The sequence below is a fragment of the Vulpes vulpes genome, chromosome 5, assembly GCF_048418805.1.
Source record: "Vulpes vulpes isolate BD-2025 chromosome 5, VulVul3, whole genome shotgun sequence".
NCBI lineage: Eukaryota > Metazoa > Chordata > Mammalia > Carnivora > Canidae > Vulpes > Vulpes vulpes.
Genome location: NC_132784.1, coordinates 48,058,566 through 48,070,970, shown reverse-complemented (window position 1 = coordinate 48,070,970; position 12,405 = coordinate 48,058,566). Strand labels below are relative to the sequence as shown.

Genomic DNA, 12,405 nt, shown 5'->3' with positions numbered 1-12,405 from the left:
TATTTGAAAAACATAAGCCATACTTGACCTTTGTTTGATATACTTATTGGAAGGGACATTTGTTTCCCTTAATATCTTATTAGAAATTTGTAGAAATTTCTTTTTTTTATTATGAGTAATGAAGAATTATCAAATTAAAAGAGCTACAGCTCTTTTATTATCTCTATTATTATTCCCAATCTGTTTCTTTCAATGAATAGCAGTTTTATTCAACACATTATTAAAATGAGTTGTTTTAGATATCTTCAAATGTTCTATCCAATCACAGAGAAATGTATTAATTGGTCTGTTGTACCTTGAGCTATCAAAAAAGTTATGAATTTATTTAAGACTGTAGGTCTTTGATTACCTTTGTAAATTTTCCGAGAAGCTCTTACTTTGAAGAAGGGCATATTCATAAATTATGAATCAAGAAAATTGTGGATTCACAAGAATTAGAGGATTATGGCATACTTCTCTTTATGGAAAACCAATTTAGATATGAAAAACCAGCCAACCAATGTTACCTGTATCATAATAACCCTTGTTTTTATATATAATATTCAAAATTCCATTAACACTATGAATGAACAAATTTGCTTTGCTTTTAAAAAATAAAAATAGTAAAAAATAAAAATAGTGAGGGCACAAGAAGAAAAGATATATTTGAGAATTGAATAAAATATGTTGGAAAGAAAGAGATCTAATTTGGCAAAACTCAGAGCAGTAGAGACCCTGGGGTTAGGGCCTCTGTTGTCCAAACCATAAACCTATGCAAATATCATGACTCTGTGAAAGTTTTAAAAAATTTCAGTCTCTCTCTGTATAAATGATTATATCAATAATATATTTCTCATGATGTAATAAGGATTAATTGGAAAATCACATATAAAGCAACTTGTAGATTTTATGGCATCTTATAAATGCTAACATGGATGACTGAGGCTCTTCTTATCTTCTCAACATGCTCCCTATTTTCTTGGTAATATTTTCATGTTTCCTATGTGTTTTTAGCCTAGAGACAGAACATCATTGTTTAAATTTATCCTATCTGTCTCTAGGTCCCAATCTAATACAAATATTTGAGAGTATGGTTTCAGTGACTAAGAATAAACATGAAACAACTTTGTCATGCATAATTTATGTAAGGTACTTTGTTTTTCAATTATTGTAGTGTCTAATTAGAATAATCTATTTACAGTAATAAATTTGTATAATGATTTACATTGAAATTTCAGACTCATATGCCTGATGATAAAATTTAATCTTAATATTTCACCTGATTTAATATTCTGTGGGAATTATATGGAGTTATTAACTTGGGGAAAAATTAAAAGACATGAAAATAAAATCGTTAAAATTGATTTGTCCATTTAACATGTCTGGAAACTATATTATCCCTCTTTGTACTTGCAGCTAAGATCTGATCTAGACAATGGAAACAACTCTTTCCAGTACAAGCTTTTGGGAGCTGGAGCTGGAAGTATTTTTGTCATTGATGAGAGAACAGGTGACATATATGCCATCCAGAAGCTTGATAGAGAGGAACGATCCCTCTACACTCTAAGAGCCCAGGTAATAGACAGCACTACTGGAAGGGCTGTGGAACCTGAGTCTGAGTTTGTCATCAGAGTTTCGGATATCAATGACAATGAACCAAAATTCCTAGATGAACCTTATGAGGCCATTGTACCAGAGATGTCTCCAGAAGGTATTGCATATTAATTTACATCAAAGATATGTTAACAATGACAACAGATTTAGAATTTTGAGCTTATGTTTTGGAAGTGAATTATTTAATTATTCACCACTTGTACTTCCTTCTACAAATATGTTAAGTAAAATAATTTAAAAATCAGACTATCATTTAAATTTTATAAACGATGGTACTATATATTAATACATTATTTGTCTTCTCAAAATACCTGTCTTCAAGGCAATAAAAAAGCATTAAACAGGGCGGCCCCGGTGGCACAGCGGTTTAGCGCCGCCTGCAGCCCAGGGTGTGATCCTGCAGACCCAGGATTGAGACCCACGTCCGGCTCCCTGCATGGAGCCTGCTCCTCCCTCTGCCTGTGTCTCTGCCTCTCTCTCTGTGTCTCTCCTGAATAAATAAATAAATAATCTTAAAAAAAAAAGCGTTAAACATGTATGTTTTAGTGATTTATAAAATTATTTCACTTAGTCATTTATTAGTTTCTCCATTTCAAAAATTTATTTTCCAAAACAAGAAATAATTTTGCATCTTAAAAAAAGGCACATAAGGTCAACCTGAAAAATATGTATGTGCAAGTAGTAGAAGCCAATTTGTAAGACACAAATACTATATGCATCAAAATCATGGAATATAGACTAAAACAAAGTGGTTGAACACCTCTGTGCAACTGTATTTACTTTCAAAGTTCCTTTCAATTCCAATGTCATTTTTATAGATATTTTAAATATAATGCATATAGAAGGAAGTGCTTTCCATGTGACATAAGAACTGAAAGCACTGAAAATAAAAAAAAAAATGTGTTTCTAATAGACAGGAAATTATGGTGTAGCTATGCAAAATTTGTCCAATCATTGAGCCAGAAAATTTTGATAGTACAATATATAATAAAATTAACTTCATAAAATTACTTAAGTGTGATAAATTCTATTCAGTAATGGTCATTTTTAATTATGCTAGCATGCTTTAAAATTGCTTTACCTAAACATTTGATTTATTAGCCACCAAATCTAAAAATGTATATTCTATTGTATATTTTTCTGTTTCTTATTAACATTTCAAGAAGCAATTTAAAGACATCTTTCTACATGTGTTCAGAATATAGATCTTTGTGGCATAAACAAATTCAGCTGTGAATATATATCAGGACCTATTATCATTAGATGTAAATGACACATTAATATTGTTCTATTAAGTAGCTAGGCAATGAAATATTTCTTATTCCTACTCCATCCCCCTCCTCCTCATTCACTTCCTCATGCTACTCTTCTTCCTCTTAGACAGCATACAACATGGACCTAACATTTACTAGAAAAATTTTTGAATTGTAACTTTGGAAATAATTGCTAGTACGAAACTTATATTTTAGTTAAATCACACAAACAGTAACTATTTTAAATAGGTTGATATTTGATACTATATGTATAAAAGTTAATTATGGGTGAGGTATGATGATGATTAACTGACTGGAGGAAGTGGAGACATTTTAGGAGATGATATTTGAAGTTGATTACAAAGAGTCCAGTCATGTTATGTTCTAGGAAAATATTCCCATACAGTATCAGGAAGATTGCATATATTAATATGGGAGTTATTGTCATATAGCAAACATGTAGGCATAGCAATATATGAGATTCCCATGTAGACATGGCAATGAATGTAAGCAGAAAAAAAGCATGCAGGTTGAGTTAACTGTTAAGCAAAAGGGGATTAACTGGTAAATTAGGATGATTGACCTTGGCCAGTGATGTGGGAAAAAGAAAGACATGAGAAGAAATGTTTCAAAGCAAGACATCCTGCAACCATATGGAATACTGCTGTGAGGTTAAATAAAATCAAGAAAATGTAGTGGCTTTTGCTTTGTCAAGCTGAAGGCTCCTAGTAATTTTGGTAAGAGTAATTCATTTGAATTTATGCAACTGCAATATTTTGGAGCTCATTCTGTTGCAAGAATGGATGGAAAAGAGGAGGTTACAATGAATTTAGCCAATTTCAAAAGATGTTATACTACAGGGAGAACATAGAGATGTGGGTAGAGAGAGATAAAGAAAGAGGATTTTTTGTTATCATTAATCATTTAAAAATATGAGAAGTTTAAAAGCACAGTTATATACTATAGGGAATGATCCAAAAGAAAACTGTTTTTGAAGCAAAATAAGAGAGCTCTAACTATTCTTGAGAAGGGAAAGACCCATGGAATCTAGAGCAATAGTAGAGAAGACAGATTTGGGTAGGTTAACACTTTGGTTGATAATAAACCAATTAATAAGTGTTTCTATCCATTAGGTATGAGACAAAGGTAATAATTGAGAGCAAAATGGGTAGATTTTTAGATAGAGAAAAGGGAAAAATAGCCATTTTTTATAGTTGGAGAGTTGAACCACAAAGGAATTGCAGTATGTGCAGTACAGTTTTTGCATCATGGCATTGAGTATAGTCACAGGACTGTGGGTTGATTCAACAAAGATCACAAAACACTGGTTTGTTCTATTTGGTGTTTGGCTAATGCAGATCTCTGCTTTGTAATTCAAGGTTCATGTATATATTAACCTAGTTAACTTGTGTAATTAAGTACATCCTGTAGGACTGCCCTCCGGCTTTGGGCCATGTATGGAATCATACTAAAATCAACAAGCACTTTTTATTCCTTTCAATGGGCAGAAGTGACCAACAGAAAAATAGTCAGCTGTTATTAGAAATGTTATCTTATATAGAAATAGAGGAATACCCCATTGCTCTGAAAACTGTGGTGTAGATGGTTTCCCTATGAAGCATTCCTGTAATTATAAACTTTGTTTTGAAGAAATCAATATTATATGATTTTTCTGTTTTCCTAAATCTCAATATTTATATAATGAATAATATGAATTGTTTTACCTGAATATATAGTTAATTTTTCATGCTCTTCCCATATCATTGCCATTTTGTAAGGTCTTCAGTGTTGATCTTGCTTCCAAATACCCTACCCACCTATCTTATCCTTTACAAAGCAACAAGTGTGAACATTTTATTCTCTGTTGTCTTAAATATTTTATATTATATTGTACTCAACTACCAATTATTATATTTGAATCTATGCTTTGAATGTAGAATTAGGTGGAGTACTGAAAGGAATCTCCATTTAAGGATGTCATCAGAAGAGAAAACCAAGAAAACCATGAACTACTTGTTGCTTGTTGAATACATATTTATTTACAAGTAACAGTGGGCTTTTACTGAGTATATTTATATTAAAAATGCAATTACTTTCAAAACAAGAACTACCAAATATCCAAATGGATAAAGCATTGTTTTTCCACTTGTTGGTCTGGAATTACAAAATTATCTCTCTTCCACAAAAAAGTATAAGATCGAATAAGCTAGAAGTTACACAGTGCCTGAAGTTTGTGATGATTGAGTTAAAGAATGAGTACATGAATGGGTAAAAAAACTATAGATAAGGATAAGAGATAAACAGAGGATTTTGGTGGATATAAAATCCAGGGAGAGTCTGTGGGTGTGAGTTGAGGCAGAGTAACCTGAAGTGCTGCAGGCAGTCTCTGAATAGTCATTCCTGAATTTTAAAATTTCCCAGTGCAGAACTTCTAGAAAATTTAAATTTCTAGAAACATATAACCTACTGAGACTGAATCATGAAAATCAGAGCAGACAGATTACTAGTAAGATTGAAACAGTAACTAAAAACATCCCAACAAACAAAAGTTCAGGACTAATTGGCTTCATTGGTAGGTTCTACTAAATATTTTAAAGAATTAATATCAATCCTTCTCAAACTCTTCCAAAAATGTGAAGAGGATAAAACTTTCCCTAATCATTTTGTAAGGTGGGCATTGCCCTGATACCAAAACCAGATAAGAACATCACAAAAAAGTACAGGTCAATATCTCTTGTGAACATAAATGCAAAAATGTTCAACAAAATTCTAAGAAGCCCAATTCAACAGCACATTAAAAAAGATCACATACCATGATCAAGTGGAATTTAGCTCCAGGATGCAAGGATGGTTCAACAAAAGCAAATCCAACATGATGAAATATTGCCATTGATGACAACATGGGCATACCTTAAAGGCATTAAGCTAAGTGAAATAAGTAAGACAGATAAAGACAAATACTGTAAAATTTTAGATATATGTGGACTAAAAAATAGTTAAACTCATAGAAACAGAGTAAAATGGTGGTTTCTTGGGACTGAGAGGTGGGGAAATGAGGAAATGTTGGTCAAAGGGAACAGAATTTTAGTCATAAGATGATGAAGGTCTGGAGGTAAAATATTTGGTATGATTTCCTTAACATTACTGTATTACATATTGGAAAGTCACTAAGACAATAGAACTTAACTTTTCTCACCACAAGAAGGTAAAATTCTAATTATGTGAAATGATGGATGTTAACTAACTTTATTGTGATAATAATTTTTTTTGTGATAATCATTTTTAATATGTTTGTGTGTATTAACCATCATATCATACACCTTAAACTTACACAATGCTATATATCAATGCTATCTCAAAGAGGCTTGAAGAAAAAGAAATTCACTTTAATAGTATTTAGCATCTAAATAACATATCACCCATTATTAAAAAGGGACATTGAATTCAATTTATGAAAAACACAAGCAAATTTAGGTGTCACTTTTTGAATCCATAAATTATAATAAGCATCAACATGAGCAGATATTTCTCTGAAAAATAAAAATCCTTAAAATACATCAAATTTGAAAATCATATTCGATGAAACTTATTTCTTTGAACATGTGACTTGAATGTGACTGAAATTGGGATGGATTACTCTTTGTATGCTCTCTGAACATATTGTTTGCTGTTTTAAACACAATCTATTTATTTGACTTAAATTCTCTCACATTATGAAAAGTAGAGGTGTCAAAATGTAACACAAGAATAATAAGAATGACCTAATTTTCAGGAGATGGTAGACAGTAAAAACAAAAAGAATATTTTGCACATTTAAGGTGGCAAGTGGGAAAATATAATATGTTTCTTGAGTTTCACTTGCAAGTTCTAGGTTGTAAAGTAATTGCATCTCAAATATAAACACAGGAGGGGGGCGCCTGGGTAGCTCAGTGGTTGAGCATCTGCCTTTGGCTCAGGTCATGATCCTGGGGTCCTGGGATCGACTTCAATATCAGGCTCAGGCTCCCCACAAGAAGTCTGCTTCCACTGCCTATGCCTCTGCTTGTCTTTAGTTTCTCTCTCTCTCATATATATATATATATATATATATATATATATATATATATATGAGGGATGGGCCAATCCATCCCTGTAAATAAATAATAATGATCCTCAAACTGATAAAATAAGTTTCCAGTGTGAAAGAATGAGCAGATACATGCATTAAAACCTTATGTTTATCATGAATTTGATCTCAGAAAATTATAATTTTACTAATTTACCTAATATATTTGTTTTAATGTCAGAAAAAATCATGGACTCAGAGCCTAGGTCAAAATAATATTATTTAATTTGAGCCTCTTTAAACTTGACCATTATACAATTCAACATTCTCTCAATAAAGTTGCTTCAGAGTAACCAAAGTGTACTTGTACTAAAACTGCATGTAAAAATAGCTTTCCTATTACAAACTTATATCTTATTCTAAGAAAGGCCTGTTTAATATTTTTACCACTGAAATTAACACAAAAAATTGCATACTAAAATAAATGAATCATTTTGAAATCTGCAGTTCAGATCTTGGCATTCAAACATATATTAAACTAAGATACAGTGTTTATTTAGTATTCTATAATGAATGGAAACTTTACATATAAAATGTTCTTGTCACAGGTTGCTGACTTCTCTATTGCCTGCACGATATCTAAATTAGTCTGCATATCAAAATTTATCACTCTTTTACATATTTATGGATGCCACCCATAATCACTAGAAAGAAGATAAAGCATTCAGTATGAAATATGAGATATCATTAAATAAAGTTTTGTTACTAATATTAAACCTAACATTTAAGCGAGAATCATTCAGTCCTCTGTATACTTGTGGTTAATATTAAAACCCATATAAATCAATATTGATGGAATTACACTATTCTTACATTAGGTTTTACTCTTGATGGGAGTTTGTGTCTAATGTTTGGGAAATCATTATTCATGCTGTCAAAATGCTTTTGATCTTCAAAAATTTTATGTAGTTTTGTAAGTTTTAGCACTTATTAACAATGCCACTGAAAGTAGAATTTATATGTAATTTCTTACATGTAATAAATATTTTATCTTACATTAATATACCATTATCTCACTATAATTTTGTAACTTGTAGTCATAGCAAATGACATATACTGGCAAATTGCAGTTTCCAGTTCCCATAGTTTAGACTACTAATCTATGATTTTCCTCTCAAGAATTTGGTATGTTTATATCTTATGTTACCTACCTAATAATAAGCTTTTGCAATATAATATTACTGACAGAATGGATGAAGTAAAATATTGTCTTAAATGTTTCATAAAGTCCTTTTGCAAAAAATAGCTTTAAAAATTCAGAATCTATATAGAAAAACAAAACTGATTTTAAATTTGCATTTATGTGAATCTCTCAGTAATATCGGCAAACAATATCAACCATCAATGTAATAATAGAACCCAGGATTATTATCTTAAATATTACATTTGTATGTTTATTATAGGAACAAGTAAACTGAGATATTTCTCTTATTAACACATGATTCTGAGGGGCTCCTGGCTGCTTCAGTTGGTAGAGCATGCCACTCTTGATCTCTAGGTTGGGAGTTCCACCCCACATTGGGTGTAAACATTATTTAAATATAAAATCTTTTAAAAAAACCATGCATGATTCTGAGAGAATAATTTTTTGTAGTTAACTTTTGTTCATTCACTGGATAGATACAAATTGATTTAAGAGGATCTTTAGACTACAAGAGTCTAATTACATATTCTCTTTTCATTTCCATGCAATATAGGTGTCTCTGATCAAACTAATGACTCAACTCAGAGATGCATGCTGACTTTTGGACCTTTCAGTCAACAAAAGACAGTTTAGAAGCTGATGCCCTATTTTGGGTATGCACCCTAGCAACTGACTTTTTAGTAGATTCAGCAGATAAAAAGAGTGGACACTTCAGATAGGATGGCTTATTGCTAAGGATGCTAGATTGCCCTTGAAAGACAGTGACTTGGTCAATACCGTAACAGCATGTCATGTGTGTTCTAAACAATGCCCAAGGCAACTGCCAAAGGAGTCTGTGGCCACGCAATGGAGTTTCCAATTGTTGACAGGTTGGCAAATTGATTATATTGGCCCACAGTGAGAATTTTAAACATGCCCAGTTTTGTGTGGAAACAGCTTCCCCTTGTCACTGTGTGAACCAGGCTGCCACTATTAGGGTCTTCGAGAAACTGAGTACTGTATATGGGTAGATTATGATCAAAGGTCTCATTTCAAAGGTCATGATATGCAAGACAAGATTAAAGAATTTGATTTTGAATGGAGGTTCCATTGCCTGGGTAATGCATAAGAAGCGGGATTGGTAAAAAGAAAAAAAAATGAAATATAAAGCAGCAGATTAAATTACTAACAATTAAAACCACTTCGGCCCAGTGGACTAAAGTACTGTCCCAGGGTTTCATAGATTTGGAAGATCAACCAGTAGAGTCTCTTGCCCCATATGCCAGACTGGCTGCTGGTGAGGCAGCCAGTACCCTAAAGGTATGGATTTTAGGGAAGACATCAACTTCCCCAATTCTGCACCTTGAATTAATGTTCTATGCTTCTGAGAACACCAAGCCCCATCATGCCTGGGAAAAGAGTTATTTACTAGACTTTGCAATGAGATGTCCCACCAGGATGAGTGAGTCACTTCACACCTCTAGGTGAATGGAAACTATTCACTCCTCACTGGAATCCCATTGTGCTGCTGCAACTGAATCTGTTAAAGCAGAATATCCCTGGTATAGAATACATATACAATTACAAGAAAGGAGAAGATTTGAGTCCTGGTCTGGCGTATTCTACCCCTCGTTCTTGGAATGTGGATTTCACTAGTGTTCTTCTCTCCCAGAAGCTGCCACAAGCACCCAGACTTGAGATAGAAATGTGGTGTTGAGACTATTTGGATGGTATTTTATGACTGAAGCTTAATTAAGGTCTCTATAACTTTCAAGGCTTAGTGGACAGATCCTGAAAGTTAGTCATCTTACAGCCACCCAAAACAAGTCTCAAAAATCAGTTCTCTTGCTCAATACAGCTACCACCTACCAATCTAGAGTGAACTGCCTTTTTCTTTGGTTTTTCTCCTGTCCTCCTTGTGAGGGGTCAGATCCAGATTATAGCTAGGAAGATATGGAAGATTTTGTGAACTAACAGTGATCAGATCTCCAGTTTTACTCAGAACAGCCCTGCTTAATCCTATTTCTTTTCTGACATTTTGTATGGAAAGCATTTGGCCCTGATTTTTTATTTTTTAAAACATTATTAGTAGGTGCATTATAATAAGCCAGAATAAACTTGGGGGACATCTACTTTGTACTTGTGGCTCTTCCATGGGGTGTGAGAAATAGTGTATGAGACATATGGGCATTGAGTAAAATGTCTCCTTTTAAGGCATGGTTAAAATTGAAAGAAGGCTAATGATAAACCAAGGCACTGTTCATAAAATCAGAATTAAACTAAGAAGCTGATTAAATAATGCAAATACATGTGAAAAATATCTATCTGGTGATATATTTAATGTTAAAATAATCTATATGAAGCATTTTTCATTAATGTACATATATATCATTTGTCCTCTAGAAATAACTTTATTAGTAGCATAGTTTAAAGAAACTTTAATTTCTGATCCACTAATGTAGTTAAACCAACTTTGTCAGCTTTAGTGAGAGAACAATAAGGTGTTGATGAAACAAATGAAGAGGCTAAACAGGCTGGTTCATATGTGAACCATGTACAATGCTTCATAGGTTGATTGAGGAATGCACCGTGAAAGGTAATGTTCTACTAAATGCCATTTCAGTAGTGTAAGAGCAACCCATCTAGGCTGGGAAAAAGGAACAAATGAGTACGTCTAATAAACAAAAACAGGGCTTTGGATATTGAGACAAATATCAGGTTATCCGTCACTCAATCCTGATAAATGTTGGCTTTTATTTTCTTTTCTCCCTGATGTTATATAAAAAAATTCCAATTTTATGGAATTTTCATCATTCTGTTATATTTTTATTATGTACCTTTCACATTTATATCTACAATTTATTTTCTACCAATTTTTGTGAATGGTGTCAAGAATGTGCCAAATTCTACATCAAAAGAGAAATAACTAATAGATGAATGTGTAGATGGATGGAGATATCCATTTGACCCTGCAGTGTTTATTGAAACAACTCTCCAATGCCCAACTGTGCCACCAATGTAAGAACGAGATCTCCATATATGTATGATTTTGTTTTTGAATCTCTAGTCAGTTTTATCATCTTTTGTTGTTACAGGAACTAATGCTATATTGTCTTTTTTGCTGTGGTTGTGTCATAAGCTTGCTATCTCGTTAGTGCAAGTCCTTCAGATATTGTTCATCAAAATTATCTTGGCCATACGTGGTCCTTTGCATTTCCATATATATTTCATAATCATATTTTTAATTTATCCAGTAATACAACTTGCTAGGATTTTATTAGGATAGCATTTACATCATGGATCTATTTGTTGATATATGCTGATGTAGTCCTCTAATTCATAAACCCAGTATTTTTATCCATTTTGATCATTAATTTCTATTTGGTTTCTTTGTAGAAGTCTTTAATAATTTTTGTTTAGATATACTTGGGTATTTTTGTTATATATTATGCATTTCATTAAAATACTTTATAAATATATGTTTCTGGTATATACAACGATGGATTTTTGTGTACCTTTTTTATTCTTAGGACCTTGCTAATCTAATTATCCGGTAAAACTTATATGTATATTCTTCTTGATTTTCTGACAAAAACACTGTTGCCTTTGAATAATTATTGTAATTTTAAAAGTGTTTTCAATATTTATGTACCTACCTACCTACCTACCTACCCATCCATCCATTACATATGTATCATTGCTCTATCATCATCATAATCTTTAATCATTCGTTTTGGCATACATGGCATTGCCTCACTGCATTTTCTAGGAAGTACAATACAATGCTTTAAAAATTAGCAGTGGTAATAAACTTCTTACTTTTTAACTACTTCAGAAGGAAAAGTTCTAACTCTTCACAATTAAATATGATTGCTGTCAAAGTTTAAAAATGCCCTTTATCAGATTTAGAAAGCTGCCTTTTCCCCCCTAATTTTCTGACTTTTCATTGCAAGTAGAAATGGAATATTTTCAGATGTGTTTTATATATCTAATGACAATTTTTTATTCTTCTTTTTAAGCCATTAATGTTACAAATTATATTTGTTCATTTTCTATGTTTAAAAGATCCTTGAATTTTAGTAATCAAAAATTCAAAATGCTTTCTCCTATGAAAATAAACATTTAAAAATATTTCAATAAGTATGTTTGACCTTAGCCTGTATTAATTATGTTCTTGTGTAGGATAATATTCACTATATTTTAGAATCAGCTTCAATTTATAATGATGGATGGGTGTTGTTAGGGACTGGGATGACCAGGAGACTGGGGCCACAGTTCCCATAAATCTGTTCAGAGTGATTCTTACAGTAAACAAAGATCATGTCATAAAA

General features: G+C 32.2%; 1 protein-coding gene across 7 annotated transcripts in view; it reads left to right on the top strand.

Moving 5' to 3' along the window:
• CDH19 (cadherin 19) overlaps nt 1-12,405 on the top strand; it is a 94,004-nt gene that overhangs the window by 25,160 nt on the left and 56,439 nt on the right. For all 7 annotated transcript variants that reach the window (XM_025997723.2, XM_025997724.2, XM_072758066.1 and 4 more), the window contains one exon: nt 1,396-1,690. In XM_025997723.2, coding sequence (XP_025853508.2) covers nt 1,396-1,690 — 295 coding nt within the window. The remainder of the gene's footprint in view (nt 1-1,395; nt 1,691-12,405) is intronic.